Source organism: Haematobia irritans, chromosome 5 (assembly GCF_050003625.1).
Source record: "Haematobia irritans isolate KBUSLIRL chromosome 5, ASM5000362v1, whole genome shotgun sequence".
NCBI lineage: Eukaryota > Metazoa > Arthropoda > Insecta > Diptera > Muscidae > Haematobia > Haematobia irritans.
The window spans coordinates 140,263,401-140,290,648 of record NC_134401.1 but is presented as its reverse complement, the minus strand read 5'-3'; the positions used below and the strand labels follow the sequence as shown (position 1 = coordinate 140,290,648).

At 29.5% G+C, this 27,248-nt stretch overlaps 1 protein-coding gene and 1 long non-coding RNA gene across 3 annotated transcripts; both read left to right on the top strand.

The window, feature by feature from the left end:
• Positions 1-174: 174 nt before the first annotated feature.
• Positions 175-26,633, top strand: LOC142239574 (sodium-independent sulfate anion transporter). Of its 2 annotated transcripts, none has more exons than XM_075311367.1 (11): positions 175-510; positions 15,375-15,565; positions 15,647-15,758; positions 18,593-18,751; positions 18,825-18,890; positions 22,764-22,879; positions 22,939-23,242; positions 23,313-23,615; positions 23,849-23,994; positions 24,073-24,246; positions 26,228-26,633. In XM_075311367.1, the coding sequence occupies exons 1-11, from the start codon at positions 480-482 to the stop codon at positions 26,438-26,440; spliced, it is 1,815 nt and encodes a 604-aa protein (XP_075167482.1). In that variant the 5' UTR covers positions 175-479; the 3' UTR covers positions 26,441-26,633. The 2 variants fall into 2 exon arrangements, with proteins under 2 accessions (XP_075167482.1, XP_075167481.1); XM_075311366.1 differs by lacking the exon at positions 175-510 and adding an exon at positions 2,437-2,647.
• On the top strand, positions 25,238-25,536 carry LOC142240510 (uncharacterized). The gene is made up of 2 exons (XR_012723298.1): positions 25,238-25,295; positions 25,359-25,536. It is a non-coding gene; the product is annotated as an uncharacterized LOC142240510 (long non-coding RNA).
• Positions 26,634-27,248: the final 615 nt, after the last annotated feature.

Genomic DNA, 27,248 nt, shown 5'->3' with positions numbered 1-27,248 from the left:
AACAGCTTTTCTCGATAAGCTTTTTTAAATTTCTTTCTCTCACTCTCTCATATTTCTTTACCGCACTCTTGGCTAGAACTAACTTTCATTTTTTAAACAAAACGCTAATACAGTATGTGTTTTGCTAAATGCTCTCCTCTTTGTTTCATTTTGGAAATAAACAAGAGACAAACGTTCCTGAGACAAATTCAAGAAACCAGACGTATTCTTTATTAGTATCGCTCGTGAACGAGTTCCCGGTTAATATACATAGTTCCCATTAGGAATAGTTTAAAAAATATTAAATTAAGGAAAGGCGAACGATATTAGTGATATGAATATGTCATGTTACTTTGTTCAAATGGCTCTCGCATAAATATAGTAACAGTCATAGAAATCGCTGTATCAGGTTCGTCGGTGGGCATCGGGAATTAATGAATGCTGGCTATTTTAAAATGTTTTTCAACAAACCCTAACTGTAGTTGGAGTATATTTTAATAATGAATGATCATTTAAATTTGCTGCACAGTGGTAAGAAATGTAAAAAATCTATGTTAATTTTTTTATTTATTTCTATTTATGTTTTTATTTATATTGAAATAATAATAACAAATATATATATTTTTTATAAAATATTTTTTTATTTTTATTTTTATAAAATATTACAAATACTCGAATTAAAAAAAAGTGATCGTGAAAAAGCTGGTTTTTGGAGCAGACATCGAACAAACAATAAAAAAAAATATTTTTTTTTTATTTATTTTTTATTTCTATTAATTGAAATAATAATAACAAATATATTTTTTATAAAATACTTTTTTTATTTTTGTAAAATATTGCAAATACTCGAATTAAAAAAGTAATCGGGAAAAACTCGTTTTTAGAGCAGACATCGAACAAACAATAAAAATTGTTCTAAAATCGTCAGAAATTTAGGTCGCAAAGTGAGAATTTTGCTAGTATTACACAGAAAAAAAGTAAACTAGTTTATTGGAAGAGATTAGTTTATTGAGATTATTTAAATTAACGACAATTTTCTGACATTTTGGATTTTCAACTACCATTTACGAAATGCATCTTTCTCGAAAAGCAAAAATGAACTAAAAATAAAGAAAAAATCTTAGGCGCTAGATAATTATCATTTTAGCAACGCTTTATTTCATTCTTACTGTTTTTGGGAAGTGTACGAAAAACTTATTTTGCTTATTTGAAATTTTACTAGCATTTAGTTCATAAAATTTTTGAGACATAGTTGGAATAAAGAAAAATTTATTGGGCTAGGGAAAATTACTTTCAAAATTTAAAAAATAAACAAAATAAAATTAAAAATTGTGCGCTAAATATAAGTTAATTTGAGCATCAGTTTTACAACTGAGTTTTTCTGTGTAACCAGAAAATTATTAAAATATGGAAGCCATTCTTACACTCATAGAAAAAGTTCTACTAAAAACAGCCGTTGTTATATATTTTTTGTATTTCAGGATCTAACGAAAAATAATTTATAAAATTTTTAGGTTATAAATTTTCCCCAAAGCATACTTAAGAAACAAAAGTAATTTTTGGTATATTTTTGCACTGTTATATACTTACAAGCTCCTAAATGCGATCAGCAAACATTCTGTTTGCTGTTATGCCTCAATTTGATAAATATTCAGATTTTTGGCCAAACACTATACTACAAAATATTATTTCAATTGTGTTAAGACAGCCCTAAGTTGATATTTTTATTTGTTTCAGCCAAACTAAAATATGATATTTCATCAAATAGTGACTGCTTTCCCTTTTCCAGCAGACTTTATGCTGTTTTAGCAGACTTTTCTACTGTTTCTACTAATAAATTTCTTTCTTTGGGTGTAAAAATGAAGACAAAAACAATTTGTTCGAAATAAATCTTTAAATAACATCCAAAGTTAAAATATATATATATATATATATATATATATATATAATTTAATGATCATATAATAATAATAACGCTTAGAAAAATGTCAATATAAGTTTCTATTTTAGCATTTTTTTTTTTGGTGAAAGAGTAAACAATCTGCTATATGGAGACAGCAGACTGCTTTCCCCTTTTCTGCAGACTGTTTGCTGTTTTAGCAGACTTTTCTGCTGTTTCTACTAACAAATTTTTTATGTCTAAAAAGAAGACAAAAACAATTTGTTAAATCTTTAAATAACATCCCTAGTTAAAAAAAAAATATAATTATTATGATCATATAATAATAACGCTCAGAAAAGTGTCAACAGAGAAATCAATCGCCAACGCCAATTAAAAAAATTATTGATGCAATTAATTTTTGCGATTGATTTTTATTTTAATTAAAAGATTAGTGTTTCAAACATTTGAATTGGAAACACTGTGCACTGTTTTGAGACTAGGAGAATTTTACGAATAATGTCAATGCCAGTCTTTATATTAACATGCTTTTTACTTACGGTCTTTAGTAGCTTGCTGCTAGCTGGAGGCGGGAGAATATTACGAATCGATCGGGAGAGTTTATTTTTTCTTAAAATTGAATTTTGTAATAATAACTCACTGTAGATTTGGTGTGCAATAAATATTTATTCTTTTTGAGGTGTTTGCTATTGCCAAGAATGTTGGCCGATAAAATGCAGAGAAGAGCAACACCATCGGGAAACATTACAGATACATCTGATATTGATGGTTCGTAAACTGAGTAATTACAAGAAACATTTTTAGAGAGAATTATCATAAAAAACGTTGCAAAATTAAATAAGCAAAAAAAAAAGCAATAAATAAAGTGAAATTTTAATTTTAATTAATGCATTTTGTGATGTTAGTTGTTCAATTTACAACAATGTGAATTTAATTCATTCAATTCAATTTTAAATAAATATAAACTGCGATTTAAAGACAAAACATTATTACAAACAAGAAAAATGTTATCGACTATTAAACTATTTTAACAATTTTTTTTTAAATTAAAATGCTTGAATTGGATATGGGTTTGTAACACAGAGTACGTGCATAATTAAAATCGATATCTACAGAAGAAGAAAGAAAATACAGTGCTTCAATTAAAATTTTATATAGCAATAAAATTTTGACAAAATTTTCCATTGAAATAAAATATTGACAAAATTTTCCATAGAAATAAAATTTTGACAAAATTTTCCATTGAAATAAAATATTGACAAAATTTTCCATAGAAATAAAATTTTGACAAAATTTTCCATAGAAATAAAGTTTTGACAAAATTTTCCATAGAAATAAAATTTTGACAAAAATTCCATAGAAATAAAATGTCGACAAAACTTTCTATAGAAATAAAATTTTGACAAAATTTTCCATAGAAATAAAATTTTGACAAAAATTCTATAGAAATAAAATGTTAACAAAATTTCCTATAGAAATAAAATGTTGACAAAATTATCCATTGAAATAAAATATTGACAAAATTTTCTATAGAAATACAATTTTGACAACATTTTCCATAGAAATAAATTTTTGACAAAATTTTCCATAGAAATAAAATTTTGACAACATTTTCCATAGAAATAAATTTTTGACAAAATTTTCCATAGAAATAAAGTTTTGACAAAATTTTCCATAGAAATAAAATTTTGACAAAAATTCTATAGAAATAAAATGTTAACAAAATTTTCTATAGAAATAACATTTTGACAAAATTTTCCATAGAAATAAAATGTTGACAAAATTTTCTATAGAAATAAAATGTTGACAACATTTTCTATAGAAATAACATTTTGACAAAATTTTCTATAGAAATAAAATGTTGACAAAATTTCTATAGAAATAAAATTTTGACAAAATTTTCTATAGAAATAAAATTTTAACAAAAATTCCATAGAAATAAAATTTTGACAAAATTTTCTATATATAGAAAATTTTGACAAAATGCTAGTGACATTTCTGAGGGTTTCTCTAATTGGTTTCACTGCAATGTGGAACGCCGTTCGGACTCGGCTATAAAAAGGAGGTCCCTTGTCATTGAGCTTAACATGGAATCGGGCAGCACTCAGTGATAAGAGAGAAGTTCACCAATGTGGTATCACAATGGACTGATTAGTCTAAGTGAGCTTAATACATCGGGCTGCCACCTAACCTAACCTAACCTATATTGAAATAAAATTTTGACAAAATTTTCTATAGAAATAAAATTTTGACAAAAATTCCATAGAAATTAAATGTTGACAAAATTTTCTATAGAAATAAAATTTTCACAAAATTTTCTATAGAATTTTTTTTTATTTCTATATAAAATGTTGTCAAATTTTTATTTCTATAGAAAATTTTGTCCACATTTTATTTCTATGGAATTTTTGTCAACATTTTATTTCTATGGACAATTTTGTCGAAATGTATATAAAGGGTGGTTAAAATTTCAAGGGCCGATGTTGATTTTGAATAAAACACAAACTATTTAGGAAATTATTGTAATATTATTTTATTATCATATATTGGTATTATTCAATTATGTATGGAACAAAATATCGGCCAAATGGGCGCCGCGACCTCGGTGGCACACTTCCATCCGATGGTCCAAATTTTCGATGACGCTGAGGCATAATGGAGGTTCTATGCCGTTAATGTGCCGAATTATCTCATCCTTTATCTCTTGAATTTTTGCTGGCTTATCGACGTACACCTTTTCTTTCAAATAACCCCAAAGAAAAAAGTCCAACGGTGTCAATTCACATGATCTTGGCGGCCAATTGACATCGCCATTACGCGGCGATTGAATTTGTTTCTCAAAAGAGCCATTGTTTCGTTAGCTGTGTGGCAAGTGGCACCGTCCTGCTGAAACCACATATCGTCCATATCCATATCTTCCAATTCGGGCCATAAAAAGTTCGTTATCATCTCACGATAGCGAACACCATTCACAGTAACTGCCTGACCGGCCTCATTTTGGAAAAAATACGGCCCGATGATGCCGCCAGCCCATAAACCGCACCAAACAGTCACTCTTTGTGGGTGCATTGGTTTTTCGACAATCACTCTTGGATTCTCATTCGCCCAAATGCGGCAATTCTGTTTATTGACGATTCCACTGAGGTGAAAATGTGCCTCATAACTGAAGATGATTTTCTTCGAAAATTGATCATCCACATCATCTGGATAACTTTAACACGTTGTTGGATTGTGTATCTCCCGATGGTTCAAATTGAGTAAGTCTGAAATAGAGAAATGTCAAATAAAATTCGGAAAAAAACTTGGCGTTTAGGTGTGGTTCACATTCAACATCGGCCCTTACAATTTAACCACCCTTTATAAAAAATTTTGTTAAAATTTGGTTTCTAGAGGGAATTTTGTCAAATTTAAAAATAAAATTATCACATAAAATTTTGCCAACATTTTCTATAGAAATAAAATTTTGACAAAATGTTCTATAGAAATAAAATTTTGACAAAATTTTCTATAGAAATAAAATTTTGTCAAAATTTTCTATATAAATAAAATTTTGACAAAATTCTCTCTAGAAACAAAGTTTTGACAAAATTTTCCAAAGAAATCAGAATTTGCCATACACCCAGAAAAAAGGGGCTCTAATGCCAACTGAACTTTATTTTAATTCATGAAGATTAGTTGATTTTAGTTAAATTTTTCACAATATGTATAAATGTTCCCTATTTGAATAATTTTTTGCCAGCTTTAATGACGTGAACTAAAAATGAAGAAAAAACTTGTATACAAACTAAAAAATAAAATATTTCATATTTTCCTAAAATGGCAGAATTTTGCTTAAATTGAGTTCATATATCTCTCAAATAAGTAAATTTTACTAAAATTGTACCTGTCTCGAACTTCGTACAGCGCTAAAGACATTTTAGCAATTTTTAAATCCAATTTTTTCTTTCAACATATTCACACATTTTAAACATTTTTTCTTAAACAACAGAAAAAAATTAATTATTTTTTAAAAAAATTTTCTTCAATTTGACAAAAATTATTAACTTATTTGTAACATGTTGCAATTAGAAAACTATTTTAGTTAAAATTTTCTAAAATAAACCTACATTTTCTTCCAGGGTGGGTTCACTTTTTTTGGGTGTAGAAATAAAATTGTGACAAAATTTTCTATAGAACTAAAATATTGATAACATTTACTATAAACTGTGACAAAATTTTCTATAGAACTAAAAATTTGATAAAATTGTCTATAACAATAAAATTTTGACATAATTTTCCATTGGAATAAAAAAAGTCCATTGTGAGTAGCTCTCCCTTCTGGTAGGAGTAGTAAATTTCCCTAAATTCTTTAATAATATTATAATATATTCTTCATTCGAAGAAATAACCTTTTTTGTCACATACCACAAAAATTTGATCAAAAAATTCAAAATTAAGATTATTATTTTTGTTTGGTAGATTTTTGGTAAAATTTTCATAAAATTTTGGTAGATTTTTTTTGGCATGATTGATAAACGTGATTGCATTACGTTATTAAGTAATATAGAAAAATAGTAGTATTAAATGATTTTTTTTTAAGAAAAAAATCGAAAATTATTCTAAATATTAAAACAAGGATGGATTCTTTATTTTAGTGGCAACTAAAAAACCGGTGAAATTTTTATTGAACTGCAACTTTTTGAATCAACGAGTATCACTCTAATGCAGAGCTTCCCAAATAGGGGAGCGCGCCCCCCTAGGGGGGCACCACGAGGTTCCAGGGGGGCGCAGCGTCATTTTTGTTTGAGCAGGTTTTGTATCATTAAATTTGATAAAACAACACTAATTGTTAGGTTCAACAAAACATCAATGACATACTACAAAAGAGCATACATTTCCAAATGTTTATTTATAACCACAGTGAGAAAAGAATATAAGTTACATGCAATTCTATAATTTGTTGTATGTTTTCCATTATTAGTCGTTCACTTTCCTTGCAACGGCTAAATTTCTTGCTAAAATATCAGAACCAGTACCCACTTTTGTATTCACACATTTTAAACATTTTGAAACCATTTTCGTCACTTTTAGTTAAAATATCTGTCAAAATTTCCCACTAATTGATCAACTCTTTTATATTAATATTGATTAACATTTTTATTTTTAATTATTTAATTAATTATTGTTAATCATACTTTCAGCTTTTGTTAAAATTTATTTCTGTTTGTTTGGGTAAAAAAATTGTTTTAGGTTGGGGGGCGCAACGAAATTGATAAATTTTTTGGGGGCGCGAAGCAAATTGGCTTGGGAAGCTCTGCTCTAATGTCATTAAAAATCATGTGCAATGTGTTACTTTTGTTGTACGATTTGTTTTAATCCACTAATAATGGCTCACTGATTCGATTTATCGCTGTCCATCTGTTTGATCGTCTGTCTGTCGGTCTGTAGCAGTATACTTGTAATCAAAGCCTAGGTCGTGGCTAACGCCAATTTCGAAACGATTGAAACATATATAAGACCTGTACTTTGATTACAAGAATACAGGAACGGAAAAGAATTTCTGATTTTGCGGAAAGTGGGCGTGGTTCTTCTTCAACACCGCCCATTTGAGGGACGCAGGTTCAAATCTCACGCTATTTGATATTTTATCCAAAGATTGTTGTTTTTATTTTATACATCGTTTTTACTTTGTTATTTATAGCACACACTTTTGGATAACTGTATTCTTTTCGTTTAAAATTAACAAAAAATTGATAATTCTCGTAATTTGCAAACCCCTCTCAAAAGAACTTCCTTGAAAGTGAAAAGTCAAACGGCACAGCTTCAAATACCAGCGGGGGTGAAATTTGAAATGTACACGCACAAAAATTATTCTTTCCTCCCAAACGAAATTTTAGACAAACAAAAGTTCGTTTCTCACTTGCTTTTCGCTGAAGGGAAGTGTATTTTGAAGAAAAGTTCGTTTCTCATTTGCTTTTCGCTGAAGGGAAGTGTATTTTGAAGAAAAGTTTGTGATAAACATTTATTCTTTTCTAGGATGTAAAACCAATTTCATAATAGCTTTTTCCCTCACATCTTTCTCACTTCCACGAGGTTTTTTAGTTCTTAGCATCTTTTTCTGCAATACAAACAATGTAGAAGAAATTATACGATTTTATAAATTTTAAATTTTTTTTACCTTTCGCCTGGGCGGAGAATCGAACCGCGGACCATGCAATTTGTAAGCTAACACACTATCCACTGAGCTATGTAGCCGTTATTGTCATCAATAGACAATTACCCATATACACTGAAAAAAATATTGTCGTGAGGTCAAAGATTTCATGTCTTTAAAATACAAATACAAATTTTGCTTAGCATAGAAGACGCATTTCTCTAAAATAGAGTTATTTTCCTTGTCCAAAAGTCGATAAACTTTTCAATGAAGTCATATTGTCCTTATAATTAAGTGATTTGACTTAAAAATGGGTACCTTAACATGAAAGAAAAAATTTATAGGCGAAGGTCAACTTGACTTTAATAATTCAGAAAAATTCTTTAAATTTAATGAAATTGTCTTTAAATTTGTTGTCTTTTTGCATCTTGACTACAAAGCAAAAAATCGTTCAAATATAGGACATGTTTTTCAAAACTTTATTTTAAAGAAGTTTTTTACTTCAAACATAGCATAATTTCTACTGGAAGCCGAGTCCTAATTTGGCAAATAAAGTTGCCGTTAACTCGTTTTTAAAGGACTTTGATAGCATATGAAGAAAAAAAGCTGAGAAAGCGAAAAATTAAAATTTGCTTCCTAGAAGCAAGTACACAAAACCCAAATTTAAAAGAGAATTGTGTCTTAAAAGTATCCTTAATTGTATTCTCCGCTTCTTTGGCTCGGAATCACTGCCAAATTTTTTAAAGTAAAGACAAAATCTTTGGAACCTAGTATGCTTTTTTTTCAGTGTACGTTATATTTATATAGCATAGCTTGCGGCGCCCACGAGCCGATTAAACAAACTTTACTTAACAGAAAAATACATTTAGTTGGGCACCGTGGATCATTTGGTTGCTACGTCCGACTTGCATGCCAAGGTCGTGGGTTCGATCCCTGCTTCGACCAAAGTTTTTTTTTTGTTTTACACATATTCCAAATATGGTCGGAAGATTCAGAAAAAATGTTCAACATTACATTCTACTGTATTAAATTTTTACTATGAACTGTAAAATGTGTGTTGTTGGTTCAAAAATAACTTTTTTATTGAATAAATAAAAAATTTGTAACAAACGAATTTTTTTGGTGATAAAAGTGTACAATTTTCGAAGCAATTCAAAAAACACTAACAAAAGAAAAACGTTTTCGGTACACGTTTTCCAAACGTTTTTATACCCTGCGCCACACTGTGGAACAGGGTATTATAAGTTAGTGCATATGTTTGCAACACCCACAAGGAGACGAAATAGACACATGGTGTCTTTGGCAAAAATGCTCAGGGTGGGCTCCTGAGTCGATATAGCCATGTGTGTCTGTCCGTCTGTCAGTGAACACATTTTTGTAATCAAAGTCTAGATCGCAGTTTTAGTCCAATCGACTTCAAATTTGGCACAAGTATGTGTTTTGGCTCAGAATAGAACCCTATTGATTTTGGAAGAAATAGGTTCAGATTTAGATATAGCTCCCATATATATCTTTCGCCCGATATGGACTAATACGGTCCCAGAAGCCCGAGTTTTACCCCAATTTGGTTGAAAATTTTCAGTACAATTAGTAGTGTAGTCAAGTGTGCCAAATTTTATAGAAATCGGTTCAGAATTAGATATAGCTCCCATATATATCGTTCGCCCGATTTACACTCATATGACCACAGTGGCCAATCTTTTACTCCGATTTAATTGAAATTTTCCACAGGGAGTAGAATTAGCATTGTAGCTATGCGTGCCAAATTTGGTTGAAATCGGTTCAGATTTAGATATAGCTCCCATATATAGCTTTCGCCCGATTTACACTCATATGACCACAGAGACCAATGTTAAACTCCGGTTTAGTTGAAATTTTGCACAGGGAGTAGCTATGAGTGCCAAATTTGTTTGAAATCGGTTCAGATTTAGATATAGCTCCCATATATATGTTTTTCTGATTTCGACAAAAATGGTCAAAATACCAACATTTTCCTTGTAAAATCGCCACTGCTTAGTCGAAAAGTTGTAAAAATGACAATAATTTTCCTAAACTTCTAATACATATATATCGAGCGATAAATCATAAATAAACTTTTGCGAAGTTTCCTTAAAATTGCTTCAGATTTAAATGTTTCCCATATTTTTTTACTAACATTGTGTTCCACCCTAGTGCATTAGCCGACTTAAATTTTGAGTCTATAGATTTTGTAGAAGTCTATTAAATTCTGTCCAGATCGAGTGATATTTAAATGTATGTATTTGGGACAAACATTTATATATAGCCCCCAACGCATTTGACGGATGTGATATGGTATCGAAAATTTAGATCTACAAAGTGGTGCAGGGTATAATATAGTCGGCCCCGCCCGACTATAGACATTCCTTACTTGTTTTTCTTTGCGAGCATATTTCATTACAAGTTTTTATTTTTTTTTATTAGTTTTCTATTTTTTTGAGACATTTAATTGTCTAAAATTGAAGTTTTTACTTAAAACGACAAAATAGCGTATTTTCTAGAACTTGTCCAAAAGAAGTGTATCGAAATAGATCGGAATGATAGAGGATCCCGCTTTAAGCAAAATGTTTGTGGAATAACTCTCTCTTTCGATTTATCTAAAAATAATGTTAATGTATTTCATTGCTAAGCTTTACTCTCTATCAAAATGGAAAGGTTTGCTTGTTTTGTAAAATTCAAGAGTCAATATTTTCATCAAATTCATTAACGATCTTATCAAATTTTTGCCATTACATTGCAACAGGAAGTTGATGTGAGAAAAAAATTGTCAAAATTATATTTCATTTGTAAAGTAATTATAATGGAATTAACTACTAAAAATTGTTATAGCAATTTGAGGAAATGTTTGAGCAACAACAAAAAATTTAACCTAATTTGAAACATTTGTTGATACGAAATATATACAATAATAAGGACAAATTTTAATTAAAGAAAGTTAAAACCCTTTTCTTGAATTTTTTTTTTGCAAAAAATTTAGGACAGGAATTTTTGAAATTTGCACCCAACATTTCGTTAAATCCATTTTTTTATTAAAGATAAAAATGCTTCAAATCTAGGTTAAGACTTATTTTGGAGATTTTGCTTTATTATTTCTTTATATTAATTTTTATACCCTCCACCATAGAATGGCGGTATATTAACTTTGTCATTCCGTTTGTAAGACATCGAAATATTGCTCTAAGACCCCATAAAGTATATATATTCTGGGTCGTGGTGAAATTCTGAGTCGATCTGAGCATGCCCGTCCGTTCGTCTGTTGAAATCACGCTAACTTCCGAACGAAACAAGCTATCGACTTGAAACTTGGCACAAGTAGTTGTTATTGATGTAGGTCAGATGGTATTGCAAATGGGCCATATCGGTCCACTTTTACGTATAGCCCCCATATAAACGGATCCCCAAATTTGGCTTGCAGACCCTCTAAGAGAAGCAAATTTCATCCGATCCGGCTGAAATTTGGTACATGGTATTAGTATATACTCTAAAACAATCATGCAAAAATTGGTCCACATCGGTCCATAATTATATATAGCCCCCATATAAACCGATCCCCCGATTTGGCTTTCGGAGCCTCTAAGAGAAGCAAATTTCATCCGATCCGGCTGAAATTTGGTACATGGTGTTAGTATATATTCTTTAACAACCATGCAAAAATTGGTCCACATCGATCCATAATTATATATAGCCCCCATATAAACCGATCCTCAGATTTGGCTTGCGGAGCCTCTAAGAGAAGAAAATTTCATCCGATCCGGCTGAAATTTGGTACATGGTGTTAGTATATGATCTCTAACATCTATGAAAAAATTGGTCCACATCGGTCTATAACTATATATAGCCCCCATATAAACCGATCCCCAGATTTGGCTTGCGGAGCCTCTAAGAGAAGAAAATTTCATCCGATCCGGCTGAAATTTGGTACATGGTGTTAGTATATGATCTCTAACATCTATGCAAAAATTGGTCCACATCGGTCAATAATTATATATAGCCCCCATATAAACCGATCCCCCGATTTGATTTGCGGAGCCTTTAAGAGAAGCAAATGTCATCCGATCAGCATGAAATTTGGTACATGGTGGTACTATATGGTCTCTAATAATTATGCAAAAATTGGTCGAAATCGGTCCATAATTATATATAGCCCCCATATAAACCGATCCCTAGATTTGACCTCCGGAGCCCTTGGAAGAGCAAAATTCATTCGATTCGGTTGAAATTTGGTACGTGATGTTAGTATATGGTATCCAACAACCATGCAGGAATTGGTTCATATCAGTCCATAATTATATATAGCCCCCCTATAAACCCATCCCCAGATTTGACCTCCGGTGGATAAGCAAAATTCATCCGATCTGATTGAAATTTAGTACGTGGTGTTAGTATATGGTCTCTAACAACCATGCAGGTATTGGTTCATATCAGCCCATAATTATATATAGCCCCCATATAAACCGATCCCGAGATTTGGTTTTGGACGCAATCCATGGTGGAGGGTACATAAGATTCGGCCTGGCCGAACTTACGGCCGTATATACTTGTTTTATTTAATATGATGAAAAACAAATTGCCTTGAATACATATGCCTTTACTTAGTAGGCTTTTATGTTATAAAAATCACATTTTAATGTGCAATTAATTCCATTGGTTTAATTTTTTTCCAACCAATATTTGTTTGTATTTGCCCAAAATAATAACAGATGCCTGAAACCTACGTAAACAAAATACAATTACAGGTGGAATTTGTAATATTTTCACATATTCCAAGGTGGGGTTTTTGTTTTATAACGGTATGCATTTCGTGAATGTCAATATTGAAACAAAATATCATGATTCTCGCATTGCGGTCTAGTCACATTTTGGTGGACATCAAATGTAGTGTCCATTGCAATGAAAATGCAATACCTTGTTTTATTTCTCATTTTATCGAAAATTCGATCAATGACCTATTTTTCATGACGTTTTTTTTGCCATTCGTTATTTTTATTCCTTAATTGTTAAAATCAATATTTATTGTCTATGTGACAAATTGATGGTAATAATTTATTTATTTTACCTTAAGAAAAAATGTTTAAAATATTGTTCATTTTAATATTTGGTTACTTTATATTTTTATTATAGTTAAAAAAGGGCAGATCATTTTTTTTATATTTTTATTGATTTATTTTTAATCAACTATTGGTGGAATTATTTATGTGTATTTTTTATTTCGTATACAACTGTGGGCTAAAAGTAAGGATAATTTTAAAATTTAAAATTCGAGGGAATTGGCAGGACTTTTAATGACATTTCAAAGAGAATCTAGTTAATAAGCCTTGTGCACATAAAAACTCAAGAGACCACTCCGGGGAACGCATTTCGAGTCGATTGAAAAGATAAAAGTTGAATCGAAGAAGAGGTAGATGATTATACCGGAAAGGGACTATTTGTCATGTTTCGTGGGCACAAGTGAATCTTATCAGCATGAGACTATTTGGATTGAAATACATATTTTTCATTTTATAAACAAATTCACCTTACTTTTCGCCCACAGTAGTATATAACAGGTTGGCTGATAATTCCCCGGTCTAACAAAGAGAAACACATTTTTTTTGTCAAAATTCGTTTTTATTATTCAACATAGTTCCCTTCAAGAGCGATACAACGATTATAACGACCTTCCAATTTTTTGACACCATTTTGGTAGTACTCCTTCGGTTTTGCCTCAAATTAGGCCTCAGTTTCGGCGATCACCTCTTCATTGCAGCCAAATTTTTTCTCTGCGAGCATCCTTTTGAGGTGTGAGAACAAGAAAAAGTCGCTGGGGGCCAGATCTCGAGAATACGGTTGGTGGGGAAGTAATTCGAAGCCCAATTCATGAATTTTTGCCATCGTTCTCAATGACATGTGGCACGGTGCGTTGTCTTGGTGGAACAACACTTTTTTCTTTTTCATATGGGGCCGTTTTGTCGCGATTTCGACCTTCAAACGCTCCAATAACGCCATATAATAGTCACTGTTGATGGTTTTTCCCTTCTCAAGATAATCGATAAAAATTATTCCATGCGCATCCCAAAAAACAGAGGCCATTACTATACAAGCGGACTTTTGAGTCTTTCCACGCTTCGGAGACGGTTCACCGGTCGCTGTCCACTCAGCCGACTGTCGATTGGACTCAGGAGTGTAGTGATGGAGCCAATTTTCTATGGAAATGAAATTTTAACAAAATTTTCTATAGAAATAAAATTTTAACAAAATTTTCTATATAAATAAAATTTTGCCAAATTTTTGCAAAGAAATAATATTTTGGCAAAATTTTCTATAGAAATAAAAGTTTGCAAATTTTGTAATAAGAATTTTGGCCCTTTGATTACAGCCATCAGGTAAAAGTCATGAATTTTAGATGATTTTTTTATTTTGCAAAAGTGGCATAATTTTCCTTATTTTTTAATATTTTTGATTATTTTAATGATATGAACTAAAATGAGAAAGAGTTTTATACAAATGAAGTACATAATATTAATAAACTTGAAATTCGTACAAAATAGTTAATTTTTTTTTCTAAAATGAGTAATTTTTATTTAAATTATGTTCATAATCTCTAAATTGAAATTAAATATTTTACGTAACTTGCGTCTGTCTAAAGACATTTAAAAATTCCAATTTCTTCCTTAAAAAGAGAATTCCTTCAAAAATAAATTTTCTTAAGTACATAAATAATAAATTGTATAATTTTTAATAAATTTTGTACTATTTGAGAAAAAGCATTAACATTTTTTAGTTAATTTTTTTCTAAAATAAACCTACATTTTCTTTCATAGTGGGTTCACCTTTTTTCAAATTTTGGCAAAAATTATTAATTGATATTAATAAAAAAATATAGTTTTTTAATTTTCTCGATTCATTTGAAATTAATTATTTAGTTCAAGAGTTAAAGGCGGAACGTTTTTTGATTTTTTTGACAAAAAAATATTAATTGATGAAAATAAAAAAATATATATATTTTTAAAATTTTTCGATTTATTTGAAACTTTAATTTTTAGTTCAATTATTAAGTGTCATTATTACTAATAATACAAAATATTTTTAATTGTTTTCACCAAATTATTTAATAATTGATTTGATTTCTTTTATCAAATATTTGGTAGGCTAGGTCACAATATAACTACAAACATCTAAATACAATCAACAGAAGTTCTGTAGACAGGGGATTTCCTTAACTATATTTAGAGTTTATAGCATAACAACAATCTTTTATTATTGAATGAATGTCATAAATTAATGGTTTGATTAATTTAATCGCTCAAACATTACTAACATTTTTAAAAGTCATTCACATTTTTGTTTTTGTATTTTTTTATACAGATAGCCAATTGTACAAAGAACATTTTCCCAACATTGGAAATTTCATAAAGGATAGCCTTCATAATGGTTGTAGACTTTCAGCAATCACAAAAAAATTACCCATTATCTCATGGCTACCGAAATATGAGGTCTCATATTTATTACAAGATTTTATAGCTGGTTTTACAGTTGGTCTTACAACAATACCTCAGGTAAATATATTTACTGCTATATAATTATTTAAATTTATTTTATTATTATATTTTTGTCTTTATTGCTAAATTTCAATTTAGGCTATAGCATATGGAGTAGTAGCTGGTTTAGAGCCTCAATATGGATTATATTCAGCATTTATGGGATGTTTTACATATATAATATTTGGATCATGCAAGGATGTCACCATAGGTGAGTGCCCCTAAATTATGTATGTCTTTTGGAAATCTAAACAGAAGTTCAACATATTTTAAACAAATATGTTTTCTTATTGTCGAGATTATTTATTATTATTTTATTTGGAAATTTGGGTAAATCTATATTTCGACTTTTTGAAAATGCGACAATTTTAAATAATTTCCCATTATCTATGATATGCTCAATAGGTTATATAGATTGAATTTCTGCCACTTAAACCATTGTGGTCACGGTTGCCGCAGTTGGTAGAATTCTACCAAAAATGATAGATTTTTTACTGTTTGGTAGAATTGGTAGAACTCTCGATATTATGGTAGATTTTGCAAAATATTCCTCTCCAATCAAGATGCATTTCACAAATTTTTAATAGCAATAAAATTTTGACAAAATTTTCTATAGACATAAAATTTTTCAAACATTTTCTATAGAAATAAAATATTGACAAAATTTTCTATAGAAATACAATTTTCACAAAAATTTTCTATAGAAATAAAATTTTCACAAAAAATTTCTATGTAAATAAAATTTTCACAAAAAATTTCTATAGAAATAAAATGTTTACATTTTTTTTATAGAAATAAAATTTTCACAAAAAATTTCTATAGAAATAAAATTTTTACAAAAATTTTTTTAGAAATAAAATTTTTACAAAAATTTTTTTAGAAATAAAATTTTCTGTATAAATAAAATTTTCACAAAAATTTGCTATAGAAAATTTTCTCAAAAATATTCTGTAGAAATAAAATTTTCACAAGAATTTTCTATAGAAATAAATTTTTCACAATACTTTTCTTCAGAAATAAATTTTGACAATATTTTCTATAGAAAACGAATTTTAACAAAATTTTCTATGGAAATAGAATTTTGACAAAAATTTCTACAGAAATATAATTTTAACAAAATTTTCTATATGTTATAAATAGAATTTTGACAAAATTTTCTATAGAAAAAGAATTTTAACAAAATTTTCTGTAGAAATAAAATTTTCATAAAATTTTTCTATAGAAATAAATTTTTCACAAACATTTTATATAGAAATAAAATTTTGACCAAATTTTCTATAGAAATAGAAATACTTTTCCTTTGTTTGTTACCTATACTTGTAGTTTAGTCAATGCATGGTTTTAAGCTGAAATCAAAAACAACAATAATGATTGAAGAGAAACCAACAATAACAAACAAAACGAATGAAGATAGAGGAAGCACGCTTAAAAACAAACCCAGCCAACTACATTCAAATTAGAGGTGTGCACGTGATTAATATTTTACTCACGCACACTCACGACGGAGAAATCTTATTCACGCACACTCACGCACGATATTTTTGGTAGGACTCACGCTCACGAAAAGAAAATTTGTACTCACGCACGAAAATATTTTAAATGTCGTGACTCACGAAAAATATCGTGACTCACGAAAAATATCGTGACTCACGAAAAATGTCGTGTCTAACGAATCATTTTATGAGTAATTTACCTATAGAACCTGACTGAAAATATGAGTATGATTAAAATCGAGAGCGTTATAAAACTTTTAACACTTTAGATGTCACTAAAATTATATATGAATTGAATTCGTAAGCATTTTATGTTCGTAAGCGGGATTATTTTCGTGAGCGTGTTTTTCCGAAATTCGTTACTCACGCTCACTCACGAAGGTACTATTTTCGGGGTTCACGCTCACGCACAACATTTGTTTGGTTAATCACGCTCACGCACACTCACGTCGTTACCATCAGCGTGACTCACGAATCACGCGTGAGTCATGAAAATTTTCGTGAGTCACGACAATTTCGTGTCACGTGCTCACCTCTAATTCCAATCGATGACTTGATTTTGGCAAAGGAAAAGAGATATGCTTGCAAATTTGTTTAGGCAGTAGCCGACTATCAAACCTTTTTACGGAAGGTTCAAGTGTAGTTCACTTTGGGTTGAGTGAATTACCCGAATTTATTCTGATAATTGGTTGATAGTTTTGCTGCAAGTAGAGGATGCTGATGAGGAATGTGGTAATTCCGAAACAGCTGTACATCCAACCATCTTGCGGTCTATAAGGCTTTGCCCAAATAAATTTGACAACTATACTTTTCCTCTGTTGGTTAAGCTACACTTGTAGTTTAGTCAATGCATGGTTTTAAGCTGAAATTAAAAACAACAATAATAGAAATAGAACTTTGACTAAATTTTCTATAGAAATAAGTTTTTGATCAAATTTTCTATAGAAATAGAATTTTGACAAAATTTTCCATAGCAATAACATTTTGACAACATTTTGAATAGAAATAAAATTTTGACAACATTTTCTATAGAAATAAGAATTTTATAAAATTTTCTATAGAGATAAAATTTTGACAAAATTTTCTATAGAAATAAAATGTTGACAACATTTCCTATAGAAATAGATTACATTTTTTAGTTTTTCTCCAAAATTTGCTAAATTTTTTTTGGCTCGTGTGGCAACCGTGATTGTGATAAAGCAAATGGGGAACGTTTCATTGTTCCCTTTTTTCATTAGAGATTGTCCTTAAGGGCAATTATCATATAACACACTTATGGCAAAAATACCAAATACATGCAAAAAAAAATAGAATATAAACGTATCTCATAGTTGAAGTTTTTATAAAGCGTTTGCTCTTTACTCCAAAAACAAGCTTACAAAAGTTCAATTTTTTGTCTTTACTTTAAATATTTTGGCATTGATTCCGAGCCAAAGAAGCGAGAAATAACACTAAGGATACAACATATGATCGAATTGAAAGATGAACTCATTAATTTTGAAGAATTTTCGAGATTTAAAACCAATTAATATATATTTTTCAATTTTTATAGCAACGACAGCAATTATGGCACTTATGGTTCATCCATATGCAATACAAAGTCCTGACTATGCTGCTCTCATTTGTTTCCTTGCTGGTTGTTTAATATTGCTTATGGGTCTATTAAATCTTGGAGTTTTAGTTCGTTTTATTTCCATACCCGTCATAACAGGTAATTTCCATTTTTATGATATTATTATATGAAATACATCTATTAAAATTGTTTTAAAACTCTTTAATTTTAGGATTTACAATTGCTGCGGCGACTACAATTGGAAGCGCCCAAATTAATAATCTCTTTGGAATGGCAAGTATGTACACAGAAAGAATTCTGACTCAATGACGAAATTAATTGATCCAATTATTTTTTAATTGAAATTGCTTCAATCACGTAAATCATAGTACCGTTCACAGAATTAAATAGTAATATAAAATACACTTGATTTAATTGGTCGCGAACCTCAATTAATTTTTTAAATCCACTGAAAAAACTGTGAACCGACCAGGAAATTTTGATTAATTTTAGAAACTTTAGATTTTTTTAGAAAAAAACAAGTAAGGAAAGTCTAAAGTCGGGCGAGGCCGACTATATTATACCCTGCACCACTTTATAGATCTAAATTTTCGATACCATATCACATACGTCAAATGTGTTGGGGCCTATATAAAGGTTTGTCCCAAATACATACATTTAAATATCACTCGATCTGGACAGAATTTGATAGACTTCTACAAAATCTATAGACTCAAAATTTAAGTCAGCTAATGCACTAGGGTGGAACACAATGTTAGTAAAACAATATGGGAAACATTTAAATCTGAAGCAATTTTAAGGAAACTTCGCAAAAGTTTATTTATGATATATACGTGTTAGAAGTTTAGGAAAATTAGAGTAATTTATACAACTTTTCGACTAAGCAGTGGCGATTTTACAAGGAAAATGTTGGTATTTTGACCATTTTTGTCGAAATCAGAAAAACATATATATGTGAGCTATATCTAAATCTGAACCGATTTAAAAAAACACTTGACTATAGTACTAATTGTTCTTCTTGTGCAAAATTTTAAGCAAATTAGGGTAAAAATCTGGCTTCTGGGGCCATATAAGTCCATATCGGGCGAAATATATATATGGGAGCTAAATCTAAATCTGAATCGATTTTAACCAAATTTGGCACGCATAGCTACAATGCTAAATCTACTCCCTGTGCAAAATTTCAACCAAATTGGGCCAAAACTCTGGCTTTTAGGACCATATTAGTCAATATCGGGAGAAAGATATATATGGGAGCTATATCTACATCTGAACCGATTTTAATCAAATTTTGCAGACTTGACTATACTACTAATTGTACTCCTAGTGCAAAATTTCAACCAAATTCGGCCAAAAATCTGGCTTCTGGGGCCATATAAGTCCATATCGGGCGAAAGATATATATGGGAGCTATATCTAAATCTGAACCGATTTCAATCAAATTTTGCACACTTGACTATACGACTAAGTGTTATATTTGTACAAAATTTCAAGCTAATCGGTATAAAACTCTGGCTGCTGGGTCCATATTAGTGCATATCGTGCGAAAGATATATATGGGAGCTATATCTAAATCTGAACCGATTTCTTCCAAAATCAATAGGGTTCTATTATGACCCAAATTAGGAAATTTGAAGGCGATTGGACTTAAATTGCGACCTAGACGTTGTTCACAAAAATGTGTTCACAGACAGACGGACGGACGGACAGACGGACAGACGGACATGGTTATATCGACTCAGGGACCCACCCTGAGCATTATTGCCAAAGACACCATGTGTCTATCTCGTCTCCTTCTGGGTGTTACAAACATATGCACTAACTTATAATACCCTGTTCCACAGTGTGGCGCAGGGTATAAAAACTAAACAGTACACTCAAAAAAAAGTGAACTCTCTATTTCACTAAAGCCAATTTAACTTTATTTTAGTTCATAGAAATATTATGTTTGGAGAAAGTTTTCTTTACTCTAATACTTTTTTGTGTACGTTAGTTAAATTAACTAAACCCGAGGAAAAAAATATACTCAAATGAAGCATAAAGATTAACTAAATTCGTGTCTTCCACAAAATTTGTATTTGTCGAAAAATATTTACTTATTTTTATGACATCGGCGTGATGCCAACGTTTGTTATACTGTTTAGTTAAAATTTTCTACAAATATTCAAAATTTTCTAAAATTAACCGAAAGTTTTCTTCCTGGTGGGTTCACTGTTGTTTCAGTGTATTACAATATCACCAAAAAGAGTAAATGTTTTTCGAGAAATTTAAGAACATTTATAAGACATAATTAATTTATTTCACTTGTTAAAGAAAATTTTGCAATTTGAAGGAAACAAAACAAAATTTAGTTCAAAATTGCAAGAATTTTAGTGTCATACAATGTTTAAGATGAGATTAAAATTTACAAATTTGAAGAAACAATGAATTATTTTGTGAGAAGTACGAATTTAATTAGTCTTCATGATTTATTTGTGTATATTTTTTCCCGTTTTTAGTTAAATTAATAAACGCACGCAAAAAGTTATTAGAGTTAAGGAAACTTTTTCCAAACATAATTCCATGAAATAAACATAATTCCATAAAATTAAAGTTAATTTGGCTTTACTGAAATAGCCAAAAGGGCTAATTTTTTTTTGAGTGTGAGGTAATAAATTATTGTTTGTACTTGTGGGTATTTATTTATAACTAGCCTTCCCGGCACTCGAAACTCGAGTGCATTGTAAGCCTTTAACGGGTGGTATAAAGGTCCTAGATGATATGGAACTCTAGCGAATCCTATATCCACATATCAAAGAATTTACACACTTAGCTTTAGTTATGTCCTGTTCCTGTATATGGAACGAAACCCCATTCAAAAGAAAAACGTTCACTCGAATTCGAATCATTTTTTTTTTGTATTTTTGAAATTTCGTTTTGTGTGTATGAGAATACATACATTGATTGTCAAAGATGAGTATTTTCAATTTTTTGGCCTGAGAATTTATTTAAATTTTAACAAAGTTTTTACTTTTTTATTGACACATATTGCATACGTTCGTTTGCTACTCGACAACAAAATATTAATGTTCTGTTCTTGTATATCGATCGAAAACCCATTCGAAATAAGGCAGTCATTCAAATTCGAATGAATTTGGGATTTTTATATTTTTGAAAGTTAGTGTCGTTTGATACCAAATTTACCCCACAACACCACGTCCCGCGCCAACAATATGTACCCAAAAAAAAGTGTAGCGTATTAATATATATATTATTTTATATTTAGATAAATATTTTTAATTTTTTTGTAATGTCATAAGAGGTTAAAACTTTTCTATGAATTTTCCGATTGGAACTTTAGTTGGATTTTTTTTAATGAATTATTAAATTTTATGTATATATAAACTAATTATTTCCAAGCAAAATTTTCGATTATAGTTTTAATTAACAATGTTTTTCTATTTAATTAAATTAATAATTGGGATAATTAATATTTTTATTAAAAACTTAAAAATTTGCAGTCACTTATATACTTTAACTTTATTTTTTAATTTGAATAAAAAATTAATTGTATAAGTTATTTTTTTATTTATTACGTTTTAAATTTCAATCAACTTTTTAATTGAATGGGATTAAATTGATTATAATTCAATTTAAAATAAACTGACATTTAATTGATTCAATTAAATTTATATTAATTTAAATGAAGTGAAACGAATGAAATTAGTTTGCAATGATTTGTATTAAACTGAATTGAAGCGAACTTAATTGAAATGAACTGTATCGAACCGATTTAATGGCATTGAATAGAATCGTTGTTATAATAATTTTGAAAGGACCATAACATAATCGCCCCTGTATGTACACGGTCACTGGCAAAAACAACATGGTCAATGTGCAAAAATAACATTTTGCTCTTGAAACATGGTTTCAGGGTGAAATCGAAGAAGAAAAACGAACCAAGATTCCTTCACAACGGTGCACCTGTCTCTAGGAATGTGCTTAGTTTTAGGTTTAGAAAGAAAATTCGAACTGCCTCGAAGCGTGTTGGACTCGAGATGACATCCGAAGATGTCACCTGCATATTTGCTGATTAAAATGAACACATTCTGCAGGATATGTGGCCATAAGTCTGTTCGGTCTTAAAAGTTTTTATTTCGATTCGTTACAGGTCCCTCAAATGATTTGATACCAGCATGGAAACATTTTTTTACACACTTGACTTCAATTGGATGGTATGATGCAGCCTTGGGTGTATCATCTTTAGTATTTTTATTCCTTATGAAGGTAGAATTTGAGCTTTAATTTTATTCTAATTCAAAATTAACTGAAATGCGTTTGGCTAGAAAACCAAAGATATACCCTATGGTAATCGTATTATATGGAAATATATATCGTTATCTCGTAATGCATTGGCAGTTATCATTGGAACATCCTTGGCCTATGGCCTTAGTCTTGATGGTGTTCAACCATTTAGAGTTACTGGAAATATAACTGCAGGCTTACCACCATTCCGCCCACCACCATTTAGTACGAATGTAAATGGCACAGATGTTTCCTTTGCTGAGATGATTAATACCGTAGGAGCTTCATTAGCCTCAATACCCATGGTAGCGATATTAGAGATTGTGGCTATAGCAAAAGCATTTTGTGAGTGACTTTTTAAGGAATTTATGTCTATTTGAACTTTTTTTGTAATCTTCGAATATTGTTGTTTTAGCAAAAGGAAAAATCGTTAATGCTTCACAAGAAATGATTGCATTGGGCATGTGCAACATTATGGGTAGTTTTGTGTCTTCGATGCCTGTCACTGGCTCATTTACAAGGACTGCTGTTAATAATGCCAGTGGAGTTAAGACCCCTTTGGGTGGGGCTGTTACGGGAGCTTTGGTGTTATTGGCCTTAGCTTTTCTAACTAAAACATTTTATTTTATTCCTAAATGTACATTGGCCTCTATTATAATAGCCGCTATGATTTCCCTAGTGGAATTGGACAAAGTAAGGGATACATGGAAAGCCAAGAGTAAGTATATAAAAGCAAATAGAGTTAAAGAATAAAGAATTATTTCCAAAAAATCTTATCTTATCCTATCTTATCTCTATTAGCACATAATTAAATTCTATTAAAATATTAATTTATTTAAATGATACAAGGATTTTTTATCTTCTACATGAGGCTTAAAAAGTCTTTGAGTTTATGTCATTATTTTTTCATTCTACCAATGTTTTATTAATTATTATTTAAAATTTTTGTAGAAAAAGATCTATTCCCCTTTATTGCTACCCTTATACCAGCAATGTTCTGGAGCCTTGAATATGGTATACTATGTGGAATAGTAGCAAATATATCCTATATCTTATATAGTAGTGCCAAACCACAAATATGGCTATGTAATGAAAAGGTTAGAGTTTGAAGAAAAAAGAAATGGAAATTGAGATTAATATTAAAGAAATCATTTGATTAATTTTTCTTCTTCTAGATACTAGAGTATGAAGTAGGCGTGGTGGATGTTAAACAAAAATTGGATTTTGCTTCAGCTGAATACCTTAAAGAAAAAGTAATAAAATTTGTAAATCTCAATAGCGAAGGATCTATGCATTTGGTTATAATCAAAGGTCAAGAAATTAATTCTATTGATTATACAGTGGCTATGGTAAGGACAAATTCTTTAGAATTTATATAAATATATTCATCGATATTTTCTATAGACATACAAATTTGAAGAAATTTTTCATAGAAAATATTCGACAAAATGTTGACGAAATTTTCCATAGGAAAAATTTGACAAATTTTTGACGAAATTTTCCATAGAAAAAATTCGACAATTTTTTTTTTGACGACATTTTCCATAGAAAAAATTTGACAATTTTTTTACGACAGTAATAGGAAAAATTTGACAAATTTTTGACGAAATTTTCCATAGAAAAAATTCGTCAATTTTTTTACGAAATTTTTCATAGAAAAAAATCGATAAAATTTTTCATAGAAACTCGTTCGACGAAATTTTCCATAGAAAACAATTTGACCAAATCATCTACAAAAATAAAATTCGACGAAATTTTTTACAAAAAATTTCGATGATATTTTCTATAGAAATAAAATTAAAAAAAAATAAAAAAAGACTAGAAATAAAATATTTCATATCGAAATAAAAATGCGACCAAATTTTATATAGAAATATAAATTCGACGGAAATTTAAATTAAAAAAAAAATTACGAAATATAATTACAGAAATATAATTTCGACGATATTTTGTATAGAAATAAAATTTCGTCGAAATTTTCTGTACACGGTTGAAAAAGACTGTTTTTCATATGTTTGGCTATAAACATTATATGTTTGGAACACAAATTTTTAAACACAATATTTTTGAGTGCAAGCATATAATGTTCATAAACTAGCATAACATGTTTGGGACATATATGTTAATATGTTAGAACATATTATGTTTGGGACATAAAATGTTTGTAAATATAATATGCTTGGATGCAAACATATATTAATTTAGAAATAGCCTATAAACATATATGTGTTTAGTAGCTTGGAGCGCTATTTAACAGGGAGCGATATTGAATTAAGTTGGTGGTTGTTGCTTGTTATTACAAAATTAACATTTTATTTTTCCTTGGGCAATTGATCAGCTACTTCTTTGATCCTTACAAACTGTGTGGTCCGCTGTTCGAATCCCCGTCCGGCAAAAGGTAAAATTAAAATAAAAAAAATCATACAATTGAATAATTTCTTCTACAATGTTTGTATTACAGAAAAAGGTGCTAAGAACTAAAAAATCTCGTGGAAGTGCGAAAGATGTGGGGGAATATACAATTGGGCAGAAACAAAATTTTGAGCATTCAGGTCGAAAACCTATGTTGTCAGCACCTATATTACCTGTTTATTTTCATAATTCATTATGATTGTAAATATATAAATAAATAAATAAAATTTTGAGAATTTTTTTTTAAGCATATAATAATTTTGGGTGCAAAATGCTTCCAATAATAACATATTCATATAATAACATATTGTTGTTTTGGAAGACAACATTATTGAATTTGGATGCAAAAATACAAAATGTTTGGAACTTAGACTACCCAAACATATATTGTTTAGACCAATATGCTTTCAAACATATTATATATTGGAAGAGATCAAACATATAAATGTTTGGGCAATACCCAAAAATGTATATGCTTGAAGCAAAATATGTTTGGGAGTATATGTTACAGAAGCGATTTTTTGTGAGCGTGTAGAAAGTTTCTACATACGAGAGTTTCGCATGCTTAAGAGGTTGGCTGATAAGTCTCCGGTCTAACAAAGAAAAACACATTTTTTTGTCAAAATTCATTTTTATTATTCAACATAGTTCCCTTCAAGAGCGCTACAATTTTTTGATACCATTTTGGTAGTACTCCTTCAAAATAGACCTCAGTTTCGGCGATCACCTCTTCATTGCAGCCTGTTAAGAACCTATTTTTTTTAATTTTAGAGAAATTAGAGCTATTTTCGTTAACATTTTGTATTTTTAAGCTTCTTAACACTTTGAACTACTTGTTTTAATTTTCAATGTATGATGAGTTTATACATTTTTTTATTATTTATTTTTTTTTTTTTTTTGTATTTTGTCATTATTTAGAATTTAATATCATTGCGTGAAGATCTAAAAATTCTACACTGTGATCTAATCTGTTGGAATTGGAATATTTCATCGGCCGGTGTAGTCTGCCGTTTGAATAACGAAATGAGGGATGTATTCAGATTTGAAAAATCTTTGCAAGAAATGGTTGAAGAACATTATCAATTACACTCTAATAATGTATCTGAAAATAGTTTATATACATTAGCATAAATTCTATAGACTATAAAAGTATTATGTACTTATGACAAAAGAATATTATGTTTGTTTAAAAAAATAATAATTTGATTTGAAACAACAATTTTGGGTTAATTAAGTTTTGTACATTTTATGGTTGATAATTAATAGTAATAATATTTTATAAAAAAAATTTGGCATAGATTTCATTTCATCTGCCCTTAGAGAGAATATTTAACACGATAGTTTTTTTTAATAACATTTTTATTTCTGAACTAAATATTTTTTGAAAAAAGAAAAAAAATGGAAACTATTAAAAATGTAATTTTATTTTGAAGTATTTTGAAAATGTATGTAAATATCTTAGGTAATTAAACAAATATCTACCCAAGGATTCTGTATTACAAAAACTTAAAAAGAAATAAATTAATGAAAAATAATGATAATGTTTCAAGGATTTTTGTGAACATATTCGAAGAGAAGAATATTCTTATTAGTTTATTGGATAAAATTTGGGAATGAGTTACCCAGAACATCGTTGCATTGATGTTTTGTTCAGAAAATATCATCTTCCTGCAGCTTTTTATTTTAAATTGTGACCAATTAAAAATCTTTAAAAGTTAAAATTTTATATTGTTGGTGATTAGAAACAAGCCATGGTGCACCCAAAGAAGGAATATGATCACCTCAAACCAAATGTTATTTTTGGACGGAGAACATGTAACATGTTTGTCGCAAATCCCAGATGTTTGCCAAATCATAATTTATATTCAATTTTTTATCGATTTCTTACTTATAGCCACCGTTTGATCACACATATAGATACATTGATAGTCTGAATGGC